At 38.1% G+C, this 26,263-nt stretch overlaps 2 protein-coding genes across 3 annotated transcripts in view; one reads left to right on the forward strand and one right to left on the reverse strand.

Annotated features, from left to right (window-relative positions):
• LOC109841111 (D-3-phosphoglycerate dehydrogenase 1, chloroplastic) lies at positions 585-6,328 on the reverse strand. Of its 2 annotated transcripts, none has more exons than XM_020409980.1 (5): positions 6,252-6,328; positions 2,504-2,880; positions 2,307-2,417; positions 2,106-2,201; positions 585-1,495 (listed from the first exon to the last, which is right to left on the reverse strand). In XM_020409980.1, the coding sequence occupies exons 1-5, from the start codon at positions 6,292-6,294 to the stop codon at positions 824-826; spliced, it is 1,299 nt and encodes a 432-aa protein (XP_020265569.1). In that variant the 5' UTR covers positions 6,295-6,328; the 3' UTR covers positions 585-823. The 2 variants fall into 2 exon arrangements, with proteins under 2 accessions (XP_020265569.1, XP_020265568.1); XM_020409979.1 differs by lacking the exon at positions 6,252-6,328 and adding an exon at positions 4,264-4,401.
• Positions 24,647-26,263, forward strand: part of LOC109841112 (probable LRR receptor-like serine/threonine-protein kinase At4g37250) — a 3,154-nt gene continuing 1,537 nt past the window's right edge. The window contains 3 exon segments of the mRNA XM_020409981.1: positions 24,647-25,360; positions 25,362-25,758; positions 25,761-26,263. Of these exon segments, the coding sequence (XP_020265570.1) occupies positions 24,720-25,360; positions 25,362-25,758; positions 25,761-26,263 (1,541 nt within the window). The 5' untranslated portion in view covers positions 24,647-24,719.

The raw sequence follows: 26,263 nt of genomic DNA on the forward strand, positions 1-26,263 counted from the left end.
GCTGCTGCCGCTGCTGCTGCTGCTGCTGCTCAACAGCGGAATACTCTTCCGGCTTTTCTCACTGCCAAGAGAAATGATAAGGAAGCAGGCCAACTTTTACAATGTATCTTTTCTTAAGAGGAAGAGAGTATTTATTTGATACAGTCGGATGTTCGCAGGAGCATGATGCTTACATTAGCAGATTTCACAGCACTAGACTACGCTATTTCATAAACGTGATCTGCAGGCTTGTGCAGCGCCAGGTGATTCGGGAAATTGGCCTCCACTCCAGTAGCCTGCGTGATGCAGTCGTGTAAAGGAAGAACAATATTGAAAATAATATTTTTGACGAGGTTGATGTGTTTGAAGTGAAAAATCATGTTTAGGTAAAAAAATTTGATACTATGCACACCTGAGACTGGAGTTTATAATAAAAAGGTGAGATTCCACCCCCTTATTTACTTTTTGATCGATCTCTTTCACCCTGAATGGCTAGCTGCCGAGCCCCTCTTGCATTTGATCGATATTTGAAGGCAAGAAACATCAGCTATCACCTCAGACAAAACAGTACAATGTCCATGCCAAAATTCCAAAATACCAAGAGAGTTAAAAACTAAATATTATATACTTCCATCAAAAGGTGATACTCATGAGATTCCATAATTAAATAGTTCAGACAATAGGTATGATGTAATACTCAAATATAAACGCATTTGGATGATAATACTAGAAAATTTTGACCGCATGTAAACTACAACCCACAGCTTCAAAATAATAACTCAGCTAAATAATTCGCAGCTCCTTCAAATGAGTATAAAAATCGCCGTCACAGAAACTACCCACTCTATAACTTAAGGAACACAAACTCTTCAATGGCCGGTATTTCCCCGATCTTCTTCAAAGTTTCTTTTGCCGGTTGCTCATCGACACCAATTGCCATAACTGCGTGTTTCCTAGGAGCAATCCTACCAACACTCATAAAGCTCACATTCACATTCTCCTCCCCTAAAATACTCCCAACAGTGCCAATCATCCCAGGCTGATCCACTTGCCTACAGAGAATCAAGCTCCCTTCCATGCTCACATCAACTTGAAATGATCCAACCTTAGTAAGATGAGGGATCCCATCTTTCACTTTCCCCTCCACGCTAATCTCCCCAGTTTCAGACATGGCACTGGCAAACTTAGATTCGACGTTGGCAATTTGGACCTGGATGAATTCGAGAGGGCTTTCTGGTGAACCATCCAAGAGGAATCTTTCCTCCGTAAGACGAATGCCTCTCTGTTTTGCTGTGAAATCGGCATTTACAAGGTTAACGTAGACGTCGGAGACTGGCTCGATCAGGCCCTTAGTGATCATTGCACGGAGAACTCTGGTGTCGAGATCATCAGGAGTTCTGGCTGATGCATAGGTGATCTTTACTGATTTCACGCCACTGCCTCCTGCTACGAGTTGGACAGCTAGCCTGCCGAGTTTCTCTGCGAGAACAACATATGGGGCAAGCTCTGATAACACCTGTAACAAAAGACAGAAATATTACAATAAGCTAGCATTATTAAGCTCTAGTATCACCTATAAAAAGATAGCTGACTCTGATCGTCTCATGTCTAGGAGGAAGTTGCATATTCTTGTCTTAGAGGCATACAAGTTGGGTTTAGTGCAAGTCATGTATTGTGGCTCTGTAGCCACTTTGTACAAATTTGCAAGGTAAAAAATTGAAGAATATACTGCTTGTCAGGTTTTACATGGGATTTGTTTTTGGGGATAGAAAATACAGGACAAATTTCTTTAATTTTCTCCTTTTTTTTCTGTAAATGCAATACCACTCAGCAATAAGAAAAGCGAAGCAAGGAAGCAAGTCATCGTCCTAGGGGATACTTAAGCAGGTTTTCTTGGAAAATACCCCTATCCCCATTTAAGCTTCGTGTACATTTTTCATTAATCCCGTCTTCCCTAAGCTTCATGTGCAGTTTCGACGAAGCCTATTTAGTTATATCCACAAAAACTCCTAAGGATAATATTCATTTGTAATATTCTTGGTTGTATCTTCCTTTCAGAATGATTACACATTTCCAGGATGTCTAATTTTACTTTGAAGCTATATTTAAACTTTAAAATGTGATACCTCAGCGGGAACCATTGGCGCATTTACTGCAGTAGAAGCAAGTTCTCCTTTCAAGGCTCCAACAACAGCTTCAGCTATTTCAATTGCCACTCCTTCCTGTGAGGTCAACAAATAAAATTAGAAAATATTATTGGCTTAGTTAATATAGTTAACAGACAAACAAAGCCATGACTATAGAATAACCACAGATTTCCTGTTTACCTGTGCTTCTGTGGTGCTGGCTCCCAGATGAGGTGTAACTGTAACATTGTGATGCATGACCAATTTATCATCTAGTGGAGGAGGCTCTTTTGTGAAGACATCCAATGCTGCCTAAATGATGCAGAAAAAACATATCAGCAACTAATGAAGCCAAAAAGCTTCTGAAATATCTCATAAAATAAGTAGTCAAAAGGGACCTGTGCAACAATTCCAGAATCCAATGCCCTCACGAGAGCTTCTTCATCAATTACACCACCACGAGCAACATTGACTATCCTCACGCCTTTCTTCATCTTTGCAAAGGATTCATCATTGAGCATCTTTGATGTGGTAGGTGTTAAGGGCATGTGCAATGAGATGAAATCTGCAAGTGCTAATGCTTCATCAAATGTCACTAACTCGACTCCTAGTGCACGAGCACGATCAGCAGGAGCATAGGGATCATGTGCAATGACCTGCATTCCTAGACCCTTGGCACGCCTTGCAACTTCAGAACCAACTTTTCCAAAACCCATCACTGCAAGAGTTTTGCCAACAAGTGATACCCCAACATATTTGTTGCGCTCCCATTTACCTGGATTTGAGAAGAAATCAGATGTCATAAGAAAATATTGATGGAGTGCTATGTCAAAAAAAAATATAATAGGTAATATGTATAAATGCAGAATTTTCAAGGAAACCAAATGCCTTAAGCTTGCAGATGATTAGTTAGATGTCATTTGAATAATTAAATTGAGCTTATGCTTAAAGATATAAATCACAAATAAGTGATTAAGATTTCTTGCACGTTTGGGGCATATGCTATTCAAGTTATAATTTCAAGTGTCTGTAAACTAAAGACGATTTTTTGAGCTTCTGGAAAGAAGCCTAATTGTACAAAATTGAATTCTATTGCCAAACAAAGAAAATATAAACAATGTACGAAAGACAGTCAATGTGAAAGATGGAGATTAGCAAATGACAGTTATATTAATAGAAATTGAATTCAATTTATCTATCTGAATTTGATTCTACACGGAATTAAACTATACTAGTTGAGTTCAGGTGATGTTTTCACTTCACAGCAGTTATTTCTTGGACAAGTCAGAAACATGTTTCAAGAAGCAGAAAAGGTAAAAAAGACACTCATTTGTCTTCTTGAAAAAGTATTTCAGAGGGAGAAATACATATGCAGCTGTATGTCATGGTGGAACTCATGAAAAAATTGGTCAAGAAAAATATATTGATAACCCACTAATAGATACTCAATTGTCCTCTTCTAAAAATATTTCACAGGTGAAATGCCTAGTACATGCCATATGAAATACATGCTACGGTGGAACTCATAAACAGCTGGTGAAAAAAGAAGAAAGTATTGCTAACCCATTAATAGATGATTAGTTCATGCATACACTAAGAACAGTTCTCAGAAGCAGATGTCTGGTCCATGAAAGCTCGGCAAACCATGTCGGGCAGAAGATTCAATAAACATCAGCGCATGAAATAAATAGCACACACCGCAATGATTGAAAGACAACATTGACAAACATTAAGTTAATCTATCACCCCAACTGTTACGTAATGCAACAAGATAAATAATGCAACAAGGTTTAATGTATAATACATTAGAAGTATAAAGAATAAATAAATGAAATAGAAAAAGAATAATCAATACAACAATAATATAATTTATTTGCCAGGTTATTCTATGATGAGTAACATATGGATGAGATGTGTAGGTCAAACCCAATGTGCTGCAGACCCTGACCAGAAAAATCTGATGAACCTTATCTACCTTCCAGTTACAAACTTTAAATAAATAGCATGCTCAGCAGTCAGCACATAAAAGAACATAGGAGAACATACAGTTGTAAGAGAACAGAAAAACAAAAAACAAAATAAATATAACAGAACCCAAAAACTTTCCAAATTTTCATTAACAAGAACAAAGGAGAAGAAGATTAGTGGTTCACGATACTTTGATACTCTGCTTCAATCACCCCAGTTACTAATTCATCCACCCCATCCTCAGCACCAGCACCAAAGAAGTACCTGCGGCCAAAGACATGAGAAAGCATATAACACACAGAAATTCCAGCTGAAAAGAAACTCAAGCTGAAAAGGAAAACTCTGCCAAGAGTTAAACCTAGAAAGAATCTGCAAGGGCACTAGTCTAATCTGCTTGATAATTGTCTCCAAATTTGAACTGAGACCCTTAGTTCACAGGATGGATAGCATTGTTAATTTTTCAATTTGATGGATATAGTAAATACAGTAGAATATCTATTAATCAATCATACTTTATTCAGCTTTCCAGGACAGAGTGTAGCTCTGCAATAGTTGTTTGAGCTGGAAGAAAACCTGTAGCATCCACATTTAGAGCTCTGCTAAATTTATTCACTTTTTGCTCACATCGGTATATTAATTATCGGGTAATGTACTTATTATCTGATTAACTTGAATAAGTTGTAGCTTCACCATATTAACAGTAATTGTTAGCAACATTTGATGATACTGGTAATATGGTGAAACTATAATTGTTCTTCTTCAAGATAATCAGTACATTACCGGATAATAAATATACCAGATAATGAATATATTGATGTGAGCAAAAAGTGAAAAAATTTACGAGCACGTAGCTCTAAATGTGGATGCTACAGGTTTTCTTCAAGCTCAAATAGCTATCTCAAAGCTACAATCTTATAAGGAAAAAGTTGAATAAAGTATGATTGATTAATAGATGTTCTACTATTTACTATATCCAAAAATTCCAAAAATTACTATCCACCATATGAACTAGGGTCTCAATTCAAATTTTAGGGACAATTATCACCATGAATTGCACTAGTGCCCTTGCCGAGTTATTCCAGGTTTCACTCTTTGGAGAGTTTTTCCTTTTCGGTTTGAATTTATGTGTTTTATATGCTTTCTGATGTCTTTAATTGCTGGTACTTAATGATGCTGGGGCTGAGGGTGGGATGGTTGAGTTAGGAAGTTGGGTGATTGAAGCAGAGTGTCAATCATTGGCAAAATTCCTATACTATACATGTCATGGTGGAACTCAGGTACAGTTGGTGAAAAAAGAAGATTTTGCTGAAACCATATGAAAATTGATGACAGAAGAAGGGTTCTGAAACGCATGTTGAGTTCATAAAGGCTAGGGTGATCATGTCGGATAGAAGCAATTGGGCAACATCTTGGCACATGAAATAAACAGCACACCACCATGATTGAAAGACTATTGATAGATTTGAAGTTAAACTATGATCCCAATTGTTATATAATGCAACAAGGTTTAATGCATAATAAATTTAACTAATAAAGAATTTAAAAATAGAAGAATATTACAATATTGCAATTCAGGTCATTCAAATCCACGCTGGATAACATATGGGTGACCCGAATCAGGTCAACCCAATGGGATGCACATCTTAACAAGGAAAAATCTACTTTGAAATAAATAGCATGCTCAGCACATAAAAGAAGAAAGGAGAAACACAGTTACAAGAGAAAATAATACTAAAAATAAAAAACTAAAGAAAGGCAACAAAACCCAAAAACAATACAACTTTCCATGAACAAAAACAGAGAACCATAGAAGATTACTGTCCCGGTATTAAGACAAAAGAAATATTTAAAAATAAAACGAAAAGGTAATAAATACCAAAAAGATTCCAACTTTTCATTAAAACAAGAAAACAAATGACATAAACCATCAAACAAGTTACAAAAGCCTCATATAAACCAATAACAAAGTAGCAAAAGGTTACCAAAAAAGGAAAATTTTCACAATCTAATATATCATTCAGAACTAATCATAAGCAAATTCAACACTTATCACTCACGAACCATAAAGGAAAACCTAAAAACCCACGGATCTAAATCACTATTTTCATTGTCTGGTAGATCTAAAACCCTAAACCCCAGATCCATACCTTCAGATCTAAACACGAAAAAAAAATTCACCTTTCTTGAGGGCAGCATCAGCCTGAGCAACATTCCTCGCCATGGCCGCCAGAGCGCAAGACGCATGTCTCCGCCGCCGCCACTGTGTCGCCGCGCGCCATTGACCAACAAGACACCCCGTGCCCTCGCCGCCGCGATAGATCCACATTATCGATCCAACTCCACCCTTCGCGACACCTTCAATCTTCCAGCCGAAGACTCGAAAACCTCTCTGCTAACTTTAGTCCCGCTTCTAACAATTAGGGCATCGCAAAGCGAGATCTTGGTGCAGAGCTCCTCTTGCGTGAGGTTGTACGAGGTGTCGACGTTGGCGAAGGATTTGAGGAGGTCTAGTCCGGCCTCGCCGAGCTTCTCGGCGACGAGGACGGTGGGCTTGCGTCGCGCTGGACGGCGGAGAAAAGAGAGGGAGCGGTGGCGGTTGGCCGGGCGGCCCGGGAGGGGGAGGAGGTGCGCCGGGAAGGGGGAGAAGTCTAGGCGGTTTTGTGAGTGCGGTCAGGTTTGGTGTTGGAGCGATGGAGGTTCGAGCTGGGCGAATGGATGCCGCCATTTTTTTTTAAAGGGGTTTTTTGGGTTTTTTGTGGGGTGAGGGAGAGGCCGAGGATGCGGCTTTATATCAGAGGGAGGGAAAGGGGTTGGTGAGATTTTGCTTGGGTAGTTTCTATGCGGACGTCCGTATATTTATGGAAGCAATTTGAGCCTGATTATTTTTTAGTGTGATTAAAAAAAAGTATTTGGACTTTTAAAAAGGGCAGATTCAGTGTATTTGGACTTCGAGCGTATCTCTAGAGGATGCTGGGGGCAGAAACAAAGCGAGTAGTTAACGGATTTTGACATGAGATCCAACCTCATGAACAACCCTACATTTGGGATAACCAAATAATTAATATGGTATTTTTGTTTTCATTGTTACCTTCCCCTGTAACGAGATAGGAAGAGGATGATAAAATTAAATGTTGTTAAGCTTATGGTTTTTTTTTTCAATATTAGTCTCATACTATTTTGATATGAGTCCCTCAAATAATCATATTATGTTGATATTATTAGTCTTTGTGGTTAGCTAGGGTTATAAATGTTGAAGAATATACTGTTATGTTTAACCTACGCCATTAATTGTTTTAGGAAAATGCCTTGGGGACTATTTTTATAGGACAGGGGGAGGGGACAGGTGAGGTGTCCCCTCCCCATTGGTTGACGCACTGTTATCCCTGTAGAACTACTCATTGTTTTAATAAGGTAGATTATTTGCTCTTCCTCCCGACAGTAAAAATTCATTGTACCCAGAATCAAGAGCTTCTACTAGTTGGATCAAGCCAACCAGGAACCATAGCATCACTCGAGGGGAATATCATATTGTTTTTCTTACAAGTATCGGATTGCAAGAACAGAGAAAATGGTAGATTATTTGTTTTAATTAGGTATGACTACCTAGGTTGAGCCGAAGCTGAAGCTGAACTTAAGACTTGGAATACTATTTATAGACAGTTATAAATTCGGTTGAACCCTCTTGGATAAGGGTTGTTTGGTTTGTTGCAACAATAAATTGAAACAAATGTTGTATGTCGCATTTTTTGTTAGAAATCAACTCAAATCTGATGTTTGGATATCTGCAATTATATTGTAGGAAATGTATTCCTGAATGCAACTTTAATGTTTAGTTGAAAAATAATTAACCAAAAGCTACAAAATTCTATCATATAAGAAAATTTTGGTGCAGATAATTTTTGTATTTGGATTTAAAAATATTATTTTTGATGAGGTAGAAAATTTTTTTATTCCTTTTTTTTTTAAGTCTGTCGTTTTTCCTCCCACCAAATTAGTCGTAGCATTTATTATAAGTTTTTCCTACAACGTGCAAGTTCATTTACATTTTCTAATTATAAAATTATAAATAAAATAATGTATTCATAAATCTGATTGCTCTATTTACATTTGTAACTTTATTTTCATCCTACCAAATAGCCTCGTAATAATCTCTCTTCCCCATCTTCTTTACATCTGCAATTAAATTTCAATACTAACAAAAGCGTCCAAATAACAGATTAGGGAGGTTGTCGATGAGATTTGCTTGACAAGTGGAGAGGGCAAGGCAGGGTATTCCTACAGGTGAGCGTGGGTCGAGCCGGTTCAATCCTGTTACGTGGTCTGTCGGGTTCAAGGTCGGGTCAGTCCAACCCAAGCTCTTGCGGGTCAGAGTGGACCGGGCATGCTTCTTTAGTCTCATGTTTGGGACTGAACCCAGCTCAGCCAACAACCTGGATAGGAACTGGTCGGGCCGGACTCGGCCCACAGCCCATGGGTTTTTTTTTTGACCTTTTTATTTTATTTTCATTTCAAAACTATATTAACTTTGTATTCATATTTGTAAAATTATATTTGATTTATTTTTTTCCTATTTCAAACTCTTTCGGGGATGTTTGGTTCAATTTCTATAAAAAAGAGGAAAAAAAAAGTACTCAAAATTTGACTTCCTTGTATTTCTATAAAATTTGTAGGAAAAGTTTATAGAACTCAAAAGAGTACCATATTTCTTGTTTTTTGATATTTCTTTGTTTGGTTAAAAGTGTGAAAAAAATTCTAACTTTATAGAAAATATGTTGTTTTCTTTTTATTTTGTTTGGTTGGATGTCACTTTATAGAAAATAGGTTACTAACAATGCCCATGGGAAAAATCATATGGGAATGGTACTGATGTACTTAATTAATTTTTTAATACATGCGTCAGATTTCTGGGTGATTTTTACTCATTTTGAGCGAAAATTGATTTCTATACAATTGGGTACTTTTTTGTACTTTATAGAAAACTTTTCTGTAAATTTTTTTGAACTAAACACAGTTTATAGAAATTTTCAGAAAAGATTTATCTACAAAACTACCACTATCAGTCATTTTCTATAAAAAAAATTTATAAAATCACTCAACCAAACAGCCCCGTATTATATATGTGTGTGTGTGATAAAATGAGATGGTAAGCTCAGATTCTTATGGTGAGCTCGCCCAATAGGCTACTCGAAACGATGATCGGCACCACCTATCATGATTTGCACTCATCATGATGTATATGTAGAAAAAATTATATTGTTTTAAAATTTTTAATCATTGTTTCAACTATGTGTTGAAGGGGCGACTGTTAAGCTACCTGAAAAATTAATATATCAAACTAGTTTGATTCGTATTATAGGATACACTAAATTATATTAAAATTTACCATATACATTTGATGGCGTGTTGATCAAGATGTATGGTGCGCTAATCATGAATTTGATGAGCATATCAGTCTAGCTCAATATATATATATATATATATATATATGATTTTTGCAAATTAAAAATAATTAGAAGTTAATATAGAATTATTATGAGAAAAGAAACATTTTCTTAGTATAAAAAAAAAGAATTCCCATCCAAAGAATTTTTTTAAAATTTCAAGATCATCCACCATCATTATGAAACTCAAAAACAAACCATCTATCTATTGCATAAGAAAAAAACTAACCAAAATTCCTCAAAATCTTGACTTTTCTTATTTTATATGTACGTTTGAATTTGAGATGAAGAAAGAGGAGAATAAAACACCAGGTACTCAAATTAAGATTTTTATATAGAATTTAAGACATCACGTTGCTTAACTAGAAACCCAAAACTCCTTTCTGTATCGGATTGAAATAATGAGATCTATAGAGAGAAGATGAGATTGAAAAATCATATTTATCCACGTTGTAATACTAGAATTTTCAATTTATCATAGGCTTTATTTGATACAGAGGATTTTGAAGCTTTTAGAGGCAAATCTTAAATTTTTTTATTTACATATTTGTAATTGCAGGGAATTAATTAGAGGTAGTTAGAGAGTGTGGAAGTTAATGCAATATAATGTAGCCAAGTTTGCTACTAGAAGATTTACTTCAGTATAGTGTATAAATTGTATAAGGACAAATTTTTGAAAACAGCCATTCTGTAAAATTAATGAGCAAAATCGACATTCTCACAAAAAAAATAGCAAAAGCGATCCTTTTTGTCTCAACTCAGATGAAAATAGTCGATTTTGTTGTGGGATTTTTTCCGAACTACTCGGGACTACTAGTCCCGTGTAGTTAAGACATGCTAATCCATGATTAGTATGCCAAACCAAATGGACGGGACTAGTAGTCCCGTCCATTTGGTATAAATGTAAGACCGCACCTGTGACCCCCCTCCCCTCAAACAGAATATATATATCTCGATTTCAACCTAACAAATTATATCTCGATCACCTTAACGAGGACGGATCCATGCTCACTAAAAAAAGGAGGAGATTTTCTAGAGAGAGACAAGCTAAACTGACTTAATCTAATTCTCTAATCTAATTCTCTAAAATATCTCAACTAACCTACTTTTTTCTCCTTAACCCTCTCCACCATCCGTTCTCATCTCTCTCCCTAGTTAAGCATCCCTTTAATCCCTTTCTAAAAGAAGAAGTACAGAGCTCAATTCTTCTCTTAATCCATCATCATTCTCTCTAAACTTCTCTCCTCTAATCTCTTAATTAATCATCTCTTCAAAACTCACTGCTCAGGTACAGAGAAAAGAAGAAATAAATAAAAAAAGAGAAAGAAAGAAAAGAAAAAAAGAAATAGAGAGATAATTATTTTTTCTATTTTATCGGTAGTGTTATTTGGGCAACCTTCTTCATCTGAGCAGAAACTCTATGCTCTCGCCCGAGTACGGCGGCTGGCCGTTTCTGAGAACTTTTACCGCTAGGGGGGAGGGAACCATCTGCGCCAAGGCGATAGGTGAGTTCTCAAGCTTTTAGGGTAGTGATTACATGACTGCTTCCCGTCAGACCTGATTTTTCTTATCTCTTACTTATTTAATTCAGATTTGATTTTATGCTATAATCTTGATTTACAGATATTTTCCAACAATCTAGAAGATTGAGAATATATTTAGTTTTAAATCCGAAAAAGAAATTTAAGAAATTATTAAATGATACTGTTCATCAGAAAATAATAATAATAATCAGTTTTGTTACTGTTCGTCCGATATGATTAATTGTAGCTACTTTCATTTGGTTATCTATTAATATGATTAATTAGCTACTGGAAAATAAAAGGTACTATTCAGTATTCACCAAAACCTTATTTTACTGTTCAAGAGGAATATATATATATATAGTTTTAATTATTAATTAATTGCTATTGTTTATTTGTTGCTATATATATTAACTAGAATTTAATTAAAAAAAAACGTTACTATTTATTAAAAATAGTTTTGGTTACTGTTCATCTAATAAAAAAGTTTCGGTTACTGTTCATCTAATAAAAATAGTTTTGGTTAAATATTGTTGTTAATTGATTACTAATTACTTTTGATAGTTAATTACATTCAACTTATAGTTGTTTCATTGTTAATAGTTGTTGTTTTGAATTCGGGAAAAAAGTTTACTGTTCATTCAGAAAAATAGTTACTTTTTACCCAATTTAATTGCTGTTAATTACTACATTTATTTAATTGCTGCTAATTTGTAATTAATTACTGCTAATTAATTTTAATAGTTAATTACAATTAATTGTAACTTGTGATTGATTTTATTGTTAATTAGTTGTTGTAATTAGTGGCATTTGTTACATGATTAATTACAAGTTTTATGCTAGAATGCACTTGTAAAATTTAAAGCACATGTATAGAAAAAAAATTATATGTTTAAGAGGTGGTACTAGAGAAAATGACCACGTAAATTTGGAAGGTCTCTCTTGCAGACAACCAATTTAAATTTGGAATGTCTTATTTGTAGGCAACCAATTTAAATTTGGAAGATCCCCTTTATAGGCAACCAATTTATAACCTCTTATAATAGGAGATTGTTAAAATTTATACATATTAAGTATAAAATATACTTTAAGGTATGAACTCCTATTATAAGGTTCTCTTAAATGCTTTGCATGTAACTATTATTAATTTAATTCATGTATGTGCATATGCATGCATGTGAAGATATAAATGCAGTAATTTAGTTTCATATTAGTCTTATCATTTTAATAGTGACTAGAAAGAATAATTTTTATAGTTCTTCATTTGACTACATGTTTAATGCTTTCTCTTGAGATTTCAGAAAATGATTAGAATTGATATAAATATGCTCTGTCAACTAATATGTCTAGTTACAGGAGATGTGATGAATCAATGTCCTAAAAAATCAAATCAAGAGGTATATCTTATAACTTCTTTCTATATGATGAATAAAAGTTATATTGAAATTAATCCATCAAATAATTAAAAATTGCTATTAGGTTCCCTTATCCTTATAAGTTGTTTCAAATTAATCCCTCCTCTTGCTTCTTATACTCTTGTCTGAAGAGACTAGTTTTAAAATAACTTAACAAGAAGGGGACCTAATGTCAATTTCAAACAATATGAATGACTAATTTTAAAATAACTTAAGAAATAGATGACTTGATAAATCTATACAACGTCTGCTAGGCAAATTTGTGATCTTAGACTTTGTAAAGTCTGAGAAGAATCTTGCTGACCCTTTGACTAAGGGATTATCCAGGAGTGTGGTTTTAGATTCATCGAGAGAGTTGGGGTTAAGCCCATAGATGAGGTCACTGACAACGGTAACTCAACCTCTATTTGGAGACGTAGTCCTAATGTTAGTTCAATGTGGTAATAACAAGCTGGACTATTGACTCTCGTGTGGAGCATCAACCTAGATATATTTATATATTGCTATGTAACATCTGCTACTATCCATTCTCTATGGTGACGATGCTCTTATGATACAACTGGTTAACCTGAGTTTTACTCTTAATAAGTCAAACGTGTGTATTATGGGGGGTATTAAATAACCAGTTGTAGTATCCTTTGAGGACTTACCTACGTGAGAGGAACCATGATGGCCGCGGTTGGGGGAACCCCTAAAAACACTCATGAGTCGGTTATTGTGAGCATGGCCTTTAACGCTCAACCCGTTTTGCTCAATAGATGAAGATGTATTGTGTATGTTTTCGTCAATACCTGGTTCAATGGGCCTAATTCAAGATTTAGTCCATTATGTCCCGCAGATGGCTATGAACTCACTAAGGAAATGTTCAAAACCGGAAGCTACCTCTCCTGAATTCACGATACGAATAGTTGCCCAACCTAATTTATTTTGTGATTTATTGATTTATTTATTAATTTTGAGTTTTCAGTCAATATTGCCTTTTTTTTGGGGGGGGTGACTGTTGGATATTTTTTGAAAAAGTCAAACTGACTTAATCTAATTCTCTAAAATATCTCAACTAACCCACTTTTTTCTCCTTAACCCTCTCCACCATCCTTTCTCACCTCTCTCCCTATTTAAGCATCACTTTAATCCCTTTCTAAAAGAAGTACAAAGCTCAATTCTTCTCTTAATCCATCATCATTCTCTCTAAACTTCTCTCCTCTAATCTCTTAATCATACAAAGCTCAATTCTTCTCTTAATCCATCATCATTCTCTCTAAACTTCTCTCCTCTAATCTCTTAATCAATCCTCTCTTCAAAACTCTCTGCTCACATCATCATTCTCTCTAAACTTCTCTCCTCTAATCTCTTAATCAATCCTCTCTTCAAAACTCTCTGCTCACGTATAGAGAAAAGAAGAAATAAATAAAAAAAGAGAAAGAAAGAAAATAAAAAAAGAAATAGAGAGATAATTATTTTTGCTATTTTATCGGTAGTGTTATTTGGACAACCTTCTTCATCTGAGCAGAATCTCTGTGCTCTCGCCCGAGTACGGAGGCCGGCCGTTTCTGAGGGCTTTTACCGCTAGGAGGGAGGGAACCATCTGTGCCAGGACGATAGGTGGGCTCTCAATCTTCTAGAGCAAGGATTACACGACTGCTTCCCGTCAGGCCTGATTTCTCTTATCTCTTACTTATTTAATTCGGATTTTATTTTATGCTATAATCTTGATTTACAGATATTTTCCAACAAGAGCATAATGGCGGAAGCTACCTCGAGCTCGGAAGACTTGATGGCGATGGGGATGCGGACGAGGAAGACGCCGAGCATGGCGAGGGCGGTGTTGTGCTTCCAGTTCGTGGGCTTGCAATAGGGCCCACCCATCATGCTCCACACCTTCGTCGTGAAGGCCCCGCCCTCATGCCCGTGATCTCCTCCTTTGCTAATTTCTTCCCACCTTTATCAGTGACGGATGAAGTAAGCCGCTTTTGCTTGAACAAATTTTTCACCGCGAGCGAGAGGCGGCGGCGGGGGGGGGGGGGGATTTATGGGATTTGATTGATTTTGGAGTTTTGAGGAGCTTTTAAGAGTTAGGCGAATGGTGGCGCTCGTCCAGGAAGTTAATTTTTAGTATGGCAACAACTGGGTAATGTTGAACCAGTTTTGGACGGGACTACTAGTCCAGTAGTCTCGTCCATTTGGTTTGGCATGCTAATCTATGATTAGCATGCCTTAACTACACGGAACTAGTAGTCCCATGTAGCTCGAAAAATATCCTACAACAAATTCGACCATTTTCATTTGAGTTGAGATGAAAATGGTCGATTTTGCTGTTTTTTTTTGTGAGAATGTATAGATTTTGCTGTTTTTTTTTGTGAGAATGTATAGATTTTGCTCATTAATTTTGCAAAATGGTTGTTTTCAAAATTTTGCCCATTATATAAGTATTTTTTTATAAATCAGATAAACTCTATAATTTATTTTATAACTTAGTTAAATAATTATAATAAATTGGATAATATTATAATTAGGGGGTGTAGCTCAAACAGTGGAGTAGTTACTGTGCTGTAGGAAGAACGATGGTCGACACCTGGCATCTCCATATTTTTATTTATTTTAAGTTTTATCCATTACTTGAGTCACGGATGTGTTGTTTTCTTAGAACTCAATATTTGATTAGTTCATTCATTTAACAAAAAGCAAATAAAAGTTATTTAAAAAAAAGTAAACACCGTTATCTCAATTCCCAAATTACCCACTATCCACATTGAGAAAGCAAACGCAAACGGAGAATTTCTCCTTCAGCCACCGCCATCACCATAACCAAAAAAAAAAAAAAAAAAAAAAAAAAAACTCAGAAATTGGGAATTTCTCCACCAAACGCTAATTATGGAAAGTTAAAAAAAAATCGCAACCCTAAATCCTAACTCCAACGAAACATCATCGCAGCCTCAATCGCTGGCGACTCTCGCCCTCAACGTCTGCAAGATCTCGCGCTCCCATCTCAAGTCCTTAAGCTCCCTATCCCTCGCCGTTCCTTCTCCGTACCTAGGATCCTCGGCGCGCTCTTCTGCTCCACGTAACCCATACACTATCCGCATCCATCGCACTCCGGACCTAACGGCGGCGGCGGCGATCGGCTCGCCTCCCCGAAGATAACGGCGCGAACACGGCGTCGACGGAGGGGCCAGCCGTACTGGACGATCTCTCGCGTCAGGCTTGGACGGCGACGACGGCAACTTTGGCACCGGTGACGGCCGAGAGGCCTCTGGCTTCGCGGAGCAGATCGGCGATCATGGCGTCGGCATCGGGACTGCGTCGGCGAGTTGATGAGGTGTTGTTGCTTCTACTGCTGTTGATTCTCTTTGGAGCCATCGAGGAGAGACGGGGAAATTTGGGGATATTTTTTTTAAGGGATAATTGAACAAAATTTCAAAACAGCCTCAAATCAAGTTTTAATTTTCAAAATCGACCTATTTTTTTTTTTACCAAAATCGACCCACTTTATGTCACGTTAGTTTAATCTTATTTTCTAATTAGTCAGGGTTGACAACTCCGATTATTTAGTACATTAAAAATCAGGTTTAATTTTTCTAATTGGGGTTTAACAATCTCCTAAATAGTCAGGGTTACTAATTAGGAAATGTGATTAAGTTTACGTGGTATAAAGTGAGTCGGTTTTGATATTTAAAAAAAAAGGTCGATTTTGAAAATTAAAACTTTGTTTGAGTCTGTTTTGAAAATTTGTTCGGAATAATTTGATGCGGGAGGATTAAGGGGGATATTTATAGGAGATGGAGTTAGTGTGAGTCCAAAATTCTTTATTCTATTTTGGTATTTTTAGTAGGATTATATCTTCAAAAAAAAACCTTCTTTTATTTACGGCATAATGGTACGAGTATCAATATTTTGGCATCAATTTTGTGTTACAATTAATACAAGTATATTTAGTAGCAGACAAAATAACCAGATTGAAGGTTCATACCGAAAATGCGAATTTGTTAATTTAGACATTTGAAATGGGAAAGTGAACTTGCCTTTTAAAGAAATGATTCCTCTAACGGGATTTTTGTTTAAGCAACTTGATTGGATGGGATCTCTCGTGTTTTTGTAAAGGCCTAGTATTGTAAGCAGAGAAACCTTTTTGGTGAGTGGGCTCTAGGTGAAGCCCAGGAGATGTTCGTCATCCTCTCTTTTATCTTTTAATTTAATAAAAGTTAATTGGTCATCGAATTGCATGAAATAAATAGCTGACTTTTTCTCGGTAAACATTTAGTTGTTTTAAATCTTAACCTCACTCAAGCCACGTATTATTTTGATTTACAAAAAAAAGGAGAGAAAGAAAAAAACAAGCCACGTATTATTTTAATTTTGAAAAATTATTGAACCATATCTTTGTTCGTTAGGTCGTATTCACAATCCAGATATTAGTAGTCCATAGGACTGGGCCGTAGGCTGCTGAGGCCCAATAAAGTCCAAAAAGTTGATTGTCCACTTTAATAGCATGGGCTGAAGGAACACTTGTCTAGTTTTTGGCATTTAATTCGGAGCAGATAAAATACTCTTCTTTTCAATTCCATTCCGATTCGGAATTAAACAAAATTTAATTGATAGAATGAAAATCTAGGGCAATAGAGGGAACACTTTTCCTTTTAAAAATTTACTAAATGGGATAAGCGAGTTCTTCTCTATCTTCCTTTCTTCTATGTTCCACTTTAGCCAAACGATATGCAAGTAACATTAGTTCTCAAACAAGCTCGATCTTACTATTATTGTGAATTATATCGCATATTACCATTTGCATAGTTCGATTTTACTTTCGCTTAAAAGTTATAGTATAAAGTAGAATATTATTAAGATCATAAATAAAGGGCATAATTTAGAGGCACGGGATACTGATGCAGATAATATAATTGAAACTTAGTATTTTAGAAATAAATACAAATTTCAAATCAAGCAAATCCACAAACCAAAATATTAGCTCATACGGGGAAAGAAAAAAAAAAGAATTACCAACAAAGATTCAAAAAAACATCATCCTCGTGAACTCGGGAAATAACAGATTGGGCCGTGGATCGGTGGATGTGTCTAATGCTGCAGAATCCAATGGCGTCCTGCCATTAATTGCGTTCAAAACTGACCCATATACTGTTTAAAAGCTCAATATTGAGAAATGAGGAGATTGAACAGAGATATTTGTCATAAGCTTTGATGCAGAGGATTTTGATTTCAGAGCAAAAAACCTAAAATATCATTCAAGTTTTTTTTAATTGCATAGAATCAATTAAATTAGTTAGAAAGACTGGAAGTTTAATGCAACATAATTTGCCACGTGTGCAATTAGATGATTTACTTTATTATAATGGATTTTTTTTTACGGAAAGAGATCCTTGTTCATATGTCATTAAGATCAAAAGGGTCTATCTTGTCCTTGAAGTCCATAGCCTAAATGTTCTAACTCATTATCTCCACCAATAATAGGGAGATGACCATAACCTTCACCTATTATAGTGGGGAGAGAAAGGAGAAAGAAAATTTAAGCTAGAGAAGTTCAAGAAGAGGAAAAAACGGTTGGGTGTACCTAGAATGGAGCTAAGCATCAAGCTCGAATTGTTAGAGCTTACACTAAGCTCATATATACAAAACCACCAAAAGAATAGTTAAAAATCATGTTTGAGAGTTCTTAATTACAAAAAGAGATTGTTCTTGTAGTAGTGTCATCATCAGAAGTTATCTCCCACTCGAGCCATGTCGTGGGAGAAGGAGTCATCTTGTAGCATCAACTAGGCAATCCCCTTCTTGGTCACTACTCTTAGCGTAGTACCTGCTCTCTTTGATGCTAAGTTACCTGTCCATAACAAAATAAAGTGAGTGATATTAAAAGTTAGAACTCTGGGGGAGGTTCTTGTGCTGTTGAATATGAGATTGTTTCTAGCCCTCCATAAACATCAACACAAAGTTGGGAAAAGAATTGCCCACTGTAGCCTATCTTCTTTGTTTTCCAAAAAACTTCCCTTGGACTCAAGGATGAAACTGAAATCCAATTGAAGAGGAGATCTCTGAAGGAAAGGAAGGCAAAAAACTCCATGTACTAATTGCATATGGGCAGCTGTGAAATAGGTGGCCATCACTCTTAGGGTCTTCATTGCAAAGACAACAAGTAACATCCTCTGTCCACCCTTTTTTACTGAGGTGTTTCTTAGTATTAAGCTTTCTATGCATAAGAGTCCATAAGAACACTTTCACTTTGGTTGCGGTGACAAAGTTCCAAATAAAGTCGAAGTTATTGGACTGAGTGCTGATGCCACTGATGAAGGAGTATGCAGGTTTAACTAAAAATTCCCTTGAAGGCTGGTAAGGCCACCTTACGGTATCATCGTCATGATTGGGGAAGGAAGAGAGCTTAGAGAGGTAGGCTCTTAGAGCTTGAACATCTTCATAATTCCTGTTGGTTATTGGTCTTTTGACCAGAGGCTGCTATCTCCATTCATTATTATGATGTAAGCCCTGGGATCTAATACTGACTCTGGCTAATAGAGCAAGATTGAAGGCTGAGGGGAACAGGGATGCCAAAGAATTAGGGGCCGACCATTTATCATCCCAAAATCTAGATGCTGATTAACCTGATGGTGAGCAACTAGGATTAGATTGGTTATCTGAATACACTGAATTGAGAAATTTTCCCAAAAAAGGATTCATTTTGAAGAGCTTTCCACATCCATTTGGAAATGAGAGCAAGGTTGAAATCATGGAGGTTGAGAATGCCTACCCCCTCTCCCAACTTTCTTGGGTTTACCGATCAGACTCCATTTGACAAGGGTTTCGCATGGAGAGTAGGAGTCTACTTCCCCATAAGAAGTTCCTTCTTATCTTGTCCATGTCCTTTAATAAGCCAAGTGGGGAGTTTGAAGAAGGACAGAAAGTATAGGGGCATAAAAGTTAGAACAGAGTTAATAAGGGTAAGTCTACCTCCAACGGAGAGTTGCCTACTTTTCCACATGGATAATCTTTTGGACATTTTGTCTAATAGTAGCTACCAGTCTTGCTTAGAGAGAGTTCCCTTTTTCAGTGGTAGGCCAAGGTAAGTGAAATGTGGGGAGGTGAGAGTACAATTTAAGTGTGTTGGCTAGAATGGCCCCTTTGGTAAGAGATTTGCCAAAGTAGATGATGTTGGCAATGTTACATTAAACGCTGGGCGCTTCGATCTAGGCGTCGGACTTGGCGCCCAACGCTTAGTCGTCTAGGCGGGCGCCTAAGTGGTTTTTGGGTATTTTTTTTCTTTCTTCATTTAAGTGGTGATCGATGAGGTTTTGCTGAAGGTCGGAGGAGGTAGTGGAGGTGTTCATATTTGGAGGTTAATGGAGTTTGGAGGACGTGTATGTTACGACACATAAAATCACAATCAAGGCCTACAGGGTGCAATCCACGTAAGCAGACAATGCTCACCTAAACGTTCGTAATATCTAGGTGGCCAGCCTAAATACCGCCTAGGCGCTAGACGCTAGTTAGGCGGCCTATGTACTGCGTAGGCCTAGGCGTACGCCTAAACGAACTAGGCGGAAGTTTTTTAAAACAGTGGATGTTGGGTTTTGAGTAATTGATGCCTAGACGTGATACTCCTTCAAACATGTATACAATGGATTTGAGCACAATGATATCAAGGATGCGACCTATGCTATTCATTCTTGCAGCTGATGTTCTTAACAAAATGCTACAATCTAGTGTTGAGAGGGGAGACCTCTCGGAGCTTCACCTCAAGGGAGAACTTAACCATGTTCGTTCTCTTCAGTTCGCATAAAAAAGATTAATGGATAGATTGCATAAATAATTTTCCATAGAGAAAAAGATTATATAAATACTTTTTGTAATTTGAATAATTTATAATGTAATTTAAATAATTATAGCATATTATAATTTTTTTAATTACAAGTTGGGGTTGTACCTCAAATAGTAGAGCACTGTGTTGCAAGGGGAATGAGGATAATGAGGATCATTACCTCGCATTTCCATATAATATTCATCTACTAGGCCAGAAACAAAGCAAACCAAACCGAATATCTTGTATTTGTATTAGTTTAAAACTAGCTGTTACTTGTGCGATGCACGGTATTAAATTCATATTCTTGTATGTATATTGGACTTCTGGATAAAGAGAGAGGATACAAATAAGTTTTTTATTAATAAATAAAGTTATAATCTCCAATTTAGGATTGGAAAAATTGCTTCACGACCCCAAATTCCAAGTTCCATTGTGTCTCAGCCCCTCCAATTTTCACAAATGTGCTGCAGCCCTTATTTTTTGAAAAAATTGTGTCCATACCCCTCCAACTCACCTCCCCCAAGTTCCAATGCATTTTCTTCCAAAAACCCGATTTTGCCCTCTCCCCTACACCTCCCTCCTCCTCCGATCCCCCTCAGCCCCCTCCCTCGCCTCCCCCGCCTCCCTCCTACACCCCCTCCTCCTCATCCAGTCCCCCTCAGCCCCCTCCCTGCCTCCCTCCCCAGCTCTGCCTCCTCCCCCTCCCAACTTCCTTCTCCGGCTCTGCTCCCTCCCTCCCCTCCCTCGCCTCCCTCCCCCGCTACACCTCCCCCTACACCTCCCTACTCCTCCTCCGGTCCCCCTCCCCCGCTCCGCCGCCAGCACCGTCTCGAGGAACTTAGCGTTTTATAGTTAACATGTTAACTATTATAGTTAACATGTTAACTATTATAGTTAACATGTTAACTATTTAAGTAACATGTTAACTTCACACATTGAGCTCAAAACATATTTATGAAATTATAATAATTAACGTGTTATCTATAAAAGTTAACATGTTATCTATACAGTTAACATATTATCTATAACAGTTAACATGAGTTGGGATGAGCTGGCATGAGAAAGAGAAAGGTAAAATTGGGATCATGAGCTGGCATGTCTAATCATGAGCTGGAATCATGATGGAGGGGCTGCAACACAAATTTTTTAAAAAAACAGGGGCTACAGCACATTGGTGAAAGTTGGAGGGGCTAGGGCATAATGGAACTTGGAATTTGAGGCATTGAAGCAATTTTTCCTTTATGATTTGTATTTTCTCTGTAAATACACTTATAAACTCCAGAATTAGAATATCATTCTGTCACTTGAAAAAAAAAAACGAATACAAATATAAAAAGTTTTCAAATATTCGCCAACATTTAGCAAATATTAAAATATACTTATTTGATGTATAATGATAATAATGTAGGGTTTGTCTTTATACTATTCTTGAGTTTGAAAATTATTGGACAATTAATGTCTGTTTATCAAAATAGTAACAACAACAACAACAGCAACATGTTTTTATTTAGTTATTAAACGAATTTGATTTAAAAATTGAGATAAGAATCTTGAAGCCTCAAACTACAAAACGTAAATACGCAAAAGCATAACATCATAAATGAAAACGAACATTCTCTACTAAAACGAGTTGAATGTACGTACACTCGGATAAATATTTCCAAACCAAAGACTAAAATCTATTTAAGAGACGATTCTGATTCATTCATTCCAAATAAAGCCGTAGTGTTGTAAACTAAATTTATTTTTTCTTCTGAATAAAATCTGATTGTAATGATTGAGATTGCATTAAAAAAAAAATTATCTTCATGCTCCACAATTATTGGTACTTGATCCGGGGCTTTAGAGGTGAATCCGGCTCTGTATGCACCAAGACATCGAATGACAGTTCTTGTAAGGCTTTTGTTAACTTCCAAGCATCTTTTATACGTGAACCGTGGCATCAGTTTCAAAGGCCCACAAGGCCTTGTCACAGCATTCTGAGCCCACGCGCATCGATCTGCCTGCTTGTTTAGTTGGCCATTAAGTCTCTAATAATCCAACAAACAAGGAGCTAATAGTAAATCAAGCAGCTATAATTAGGTCCTTAACCATCCAACAACCCATGAGCTAATAAATCGAGAGTGCGGATAGATGGGGATTAGGTTTGCACACGTAGGGTCTGTTCGGCAACTTGATCAGTTAAAACCAGTTTTGTGGAGAAAAAAAACCTGTCGATGATTAGCACTGGCCTGATAAATAACCGGACCGAGACTTAAATTGTTTTTTATTGCCGTAGTGACCCTTAACCTCTTTAGAATAATAAGCTATTTAAAGAGCTATGATGATAGCTGCATGAAGTGAGAGATGATGAGGTGCTCTAAAAATAAATAATGATGATGGTACAATATCACCATCCCATTCAGCCCTACAAAGGCAATAGAAATTAGACTTTATGTTAAGGGTGGTGCTATAGGGACCCAAAAACATAGGATTCTACATGGGACATGTGATGTGTCGGCTCCCTGTCGCATGATACACTATTCATGAACAGTGCATCGTGGGACAGGGAGCCGACACCTCACCTGTCCCATGTAGGATCCCAACGTTTTTGGATCCCTAACGTATTGTTAATAAACCTCTTATTCTCAAAGAACATATATTGAAGTCTGATTGATAAAACGTAGGCCCTATCAAGTCACATGACCATGGAAAATTTTAGCCGCATTCGTTTCTCTATTGTATGATCATGATGAGTGACATTAGAGTACATAAGGAAACAAACAAACACACAACACGCACTTTGAATGCCACGAGGTTAGCATGTGGTCCTCAAACTCATTAACTCTTCATCCCCTCAAAAACAACGCATACAACAACACAAAGCTTAAAGAGAACCCCCACCGTCCTCTCACGATCAACAGAGATCTTCATCCAAAACGTTCACACTCACCATCATAACAGGTTCATTGCTCCTTAGTAATTAATCGCCATTAAAAAGAGGGTATATTTTTTAAGCCAAGGAAAATTTAATTTCCATTCATCGTTTTATGTTATGTTCATTCTACTCACAGCAAGACTAAGACTTAGATGGGTAACAAGAGGAACATTTTATACTTTTAGCTCTCATATTCTCATGATCTCTCTCAGATGCATCTGAATTATTTTCAAGTTGATAGTAGTGCGCACCTGATACCTTGGTTCTAAGTCTCTGTCTTTTTGCCTCACCTAGATTCCCAAAAGCCTTTTTCTTCAGACTCCTACAAAGGAAAAGGGTTGATAAAATAATGAAGATCATAACATGGGGGGTTGGGTATTTAATCATTCCCCCGCTGACCGGTTCAGGTTAAAAACTTATGGCGGGCTCAGAGCTAAAAAGGGTCTCTTTGATGAGCTGTTGCTGTTCTGTTCATGTTTTAGGCCTTGTTAATTAACATCTCTAACCCCACATGCTCTCTGCTAACCCTAGTGGAATCTCAGTTAATTTTCTTCCCCCCCTTCCCTTTCTGTTCCCTTAGTTCTTTCGCACATGTACCCCTTAAACTTAAGAATTTTGCATTTCATATTTTCCACTTTGGACTCCAGTATATCTCCGTATACGTAAATCATTCGCGAGATACAGAAAATCCTTCTTGACGCTAACGTAATAAATGCACGTATACAAATCAATTAGGAGCTGTTTGGATTGATTTTTTGGATAGGTAAAAGAGGGGAAATCTGCCAAAAATATTAGCTTTTTGGCAGCTTTCCCCAAAATCACCTCTATAGAAGGTAATTTTGGGGGAAAGCTGCCAAAAAGCTGACATTTTTGGCAGCTTTCCCCTCTTTTACCTATTTAAAAAATCAATCCAAACAGCCCCTTATACGTTCAGGTGATATTTTTCCCGTCGTTGCTTTTTGATTCACATAGGACCAAATAACAAATAAGTCAACCAAAACTTTAACATATTTCTACATACACTGTCATATACTTGGTATTTAACATATTTTTTTAACTATTTGATCGTCAAGCTGAATATTCATGACAAAATAATCCAACTAGTAATGCAGTAATAGTGTTGTTATGTTAATTTGTTACTATTAACCTGAAATACGTTCTTTAAAATCGAATTTATTGAAATGTATGTACGGCGAGTATTAATGCTAAACACATAATTTTTTTGTAGGAAAAAAAAAATCCATTGATTTGGATTCAGCGTGATAATGGCAAATCAAAGACTTATCTGTCCGTAGACTAGTGTAAACACAGAAGAAACTCAGGGATTAATATAGTAATCCAAGGAATATTTTTCTCCTTGACGTACAATTAATTTAGTGATCAAGGATTACGAGATACCTTCAAATGTTTTTTTTAAAATCTTTACAAATTGCAACCCCGTAATCAAACAACACAGAAGCCCAAAATTTTAAGGGGGGTTTATATGAAAAAATACCTTCCCAACTCGAAAGCATCCCCGACTATTTTATGATCCGTCAACGGCGCCTCCATGAATTCGGTAAGCGACTCCTCTCCAAACGAAACCGGAGCAGGTGATCCTTTTCCTCTCTCTCTATACAAAAAAAATGCACTAGCGCTCCCTCTCTCACTTCGAAGCTCCAACTCATCCATGGCGAGCTCCAGGGTCCCCCATTGGAGCTTCCTCCTCCTCCTCTTCATCTTCCCTTCTCTGGTCTCCTCCCTCAACTCCGACGGAACCCTCCTCCTCTCCTTCAAGTACTCCGTCCTCGACGACCCGCTAAGCGTCCTCTCCAACTGGAACTACGACGACGAGTCCCCCTGCTCCTGGAACGGCGTCACGTGCACCGGCTTCCCCGACGGAATCTTGAACCTCACCTCCGTTTCCCGCGTCGTCGGCCTCCTCCTCCCTGGCGCCCGCCTCCTCGGCTCCCTCCCCTCCGACCTCTTCCTCCTCCCCCACCTCCGCCACCTCGACCTCTCCGCCAACCTCCTCAACGGCTCCCTCCCCTCCTCCCTCCCCTCCTCCGCCGAGCTCAGGGTCCTCTCTCTCGCCTCCAACGAGATCTCCGGCGATCTCCCCGACCTCGCCGCCGGCGACCTCGCCGACCTCCAGGTGCTGAACCTCTCCGACAATGCTCTTGGCGCGGGGAATCTCGAGGAATCTGAGCTTGCTGCCGAACCTCACGGTTGTTAGTCTGAGGAACAACTTCATCTCCGGCGAGATTCCCGGCGGCGGATTCGAGCAGGTTAGGGTTTTCGATCTGAGCTCGAATTTGTTGAATGGGACTGTGCCCCCTGATCTTGGGGTTAGCAGGGTGCAGTACCTGAACCTCTCGTACAACAACATCTCCGGCGAGATTCCGGCCGATGTAGGGTCCAGGGTTCCGGCGAGCGCCGTCGTGGATCTCTCGTTTAACAATTTCACCGGCGGTATCCCGCAGTCTGCTGCGCTCTTGGCGCAGAAGCCGGCGGCTTTCGAAGGGAACCCTGATCTCTGCGGCAAGCCGCTGAGGAATCTGTGCACGGTTCCGTCGACGCTCTCGAATCCTCCGAACGTCTCCAGCTCGAACCCGCCGGAGTCGCGCCGGCGTTCGCCGCCATCCCGAAGACCACGGGGGCGGACGGCGGCGCAGCAGCCGGAAGTGCTGGGCGTGGGTCTGGCGGAGGCGGAGGGTTTAAGCCGGCGACGATCGCCGCCATTGTTATCGGAGATTTGGGCGGGGTAGGGCTGCTCTTCGTCGCGTTCTTGTATGCGTATCATATAAAGAAGAAGAAGAAGAGGAGAGAGCATCATCAACAGCAAATGCAAGAAAAGCAAGCTGTAGGATTCGGACCGGCGAAAATATCAACTCAGCCGCCGCCACCGCCGCCGCCTGAGTCCAAAAGCCGAGGTTTATGCTGTTTAAGGAAAAAGGACAGTAACACCGACGAAGAGACATCAGAAGCCACTTCGTCGGGGACCGAAGCGGATGAGGATCAGGACGAGGCTGCGCAGAAGCCTCAGTCCCAGCAGAACCACCAACCAGCGACTCTGGTTACCGTCGACGGCGATGTGGAGCTCGAGATGGAGAC

The sequence above is a fragment of the Asparagus officinalis genome, chromosome 5 (genome assembly GCF_001876935.1).
Source record: "Asparagus officinalis chromosome 5, Aspof.V1, whole genome shotgun sequence".
In the NCBI taxonomy this organism is placed as follows: Eukaryota; Viridiplantae; Streptophyta; class Magnoliopsida; order Asparagales; family Asparagaceae; genus Asparagus; species Asparagus officinalis.

Excerpts from the sequence above, each read along its gene's own strand:
- LOC109841111 (XM_020409979.1), bottom strand. The coding sequence starts at position 4,363 with ATGCTTTCTCATGTCTTTGGCCGCAGGTACTTCTTTGGTGCTGGTGCT. Across the intron at positions 2,881-4,263 it reads GATTGAAGCAGAGTATCAAA|GTAAATGGGAGCGCAACAAA; the intron begins GTATCGTGAACC and ends TCTCAAATCCAG. Across the intron at positions 2,202-2,306 it reads CCAGCACCACAGAAGCACAG|GAAGGAGTGGCAATTGAAAT; the intron begins GTAAACAGGAAA and ends TTGACCTCACAG.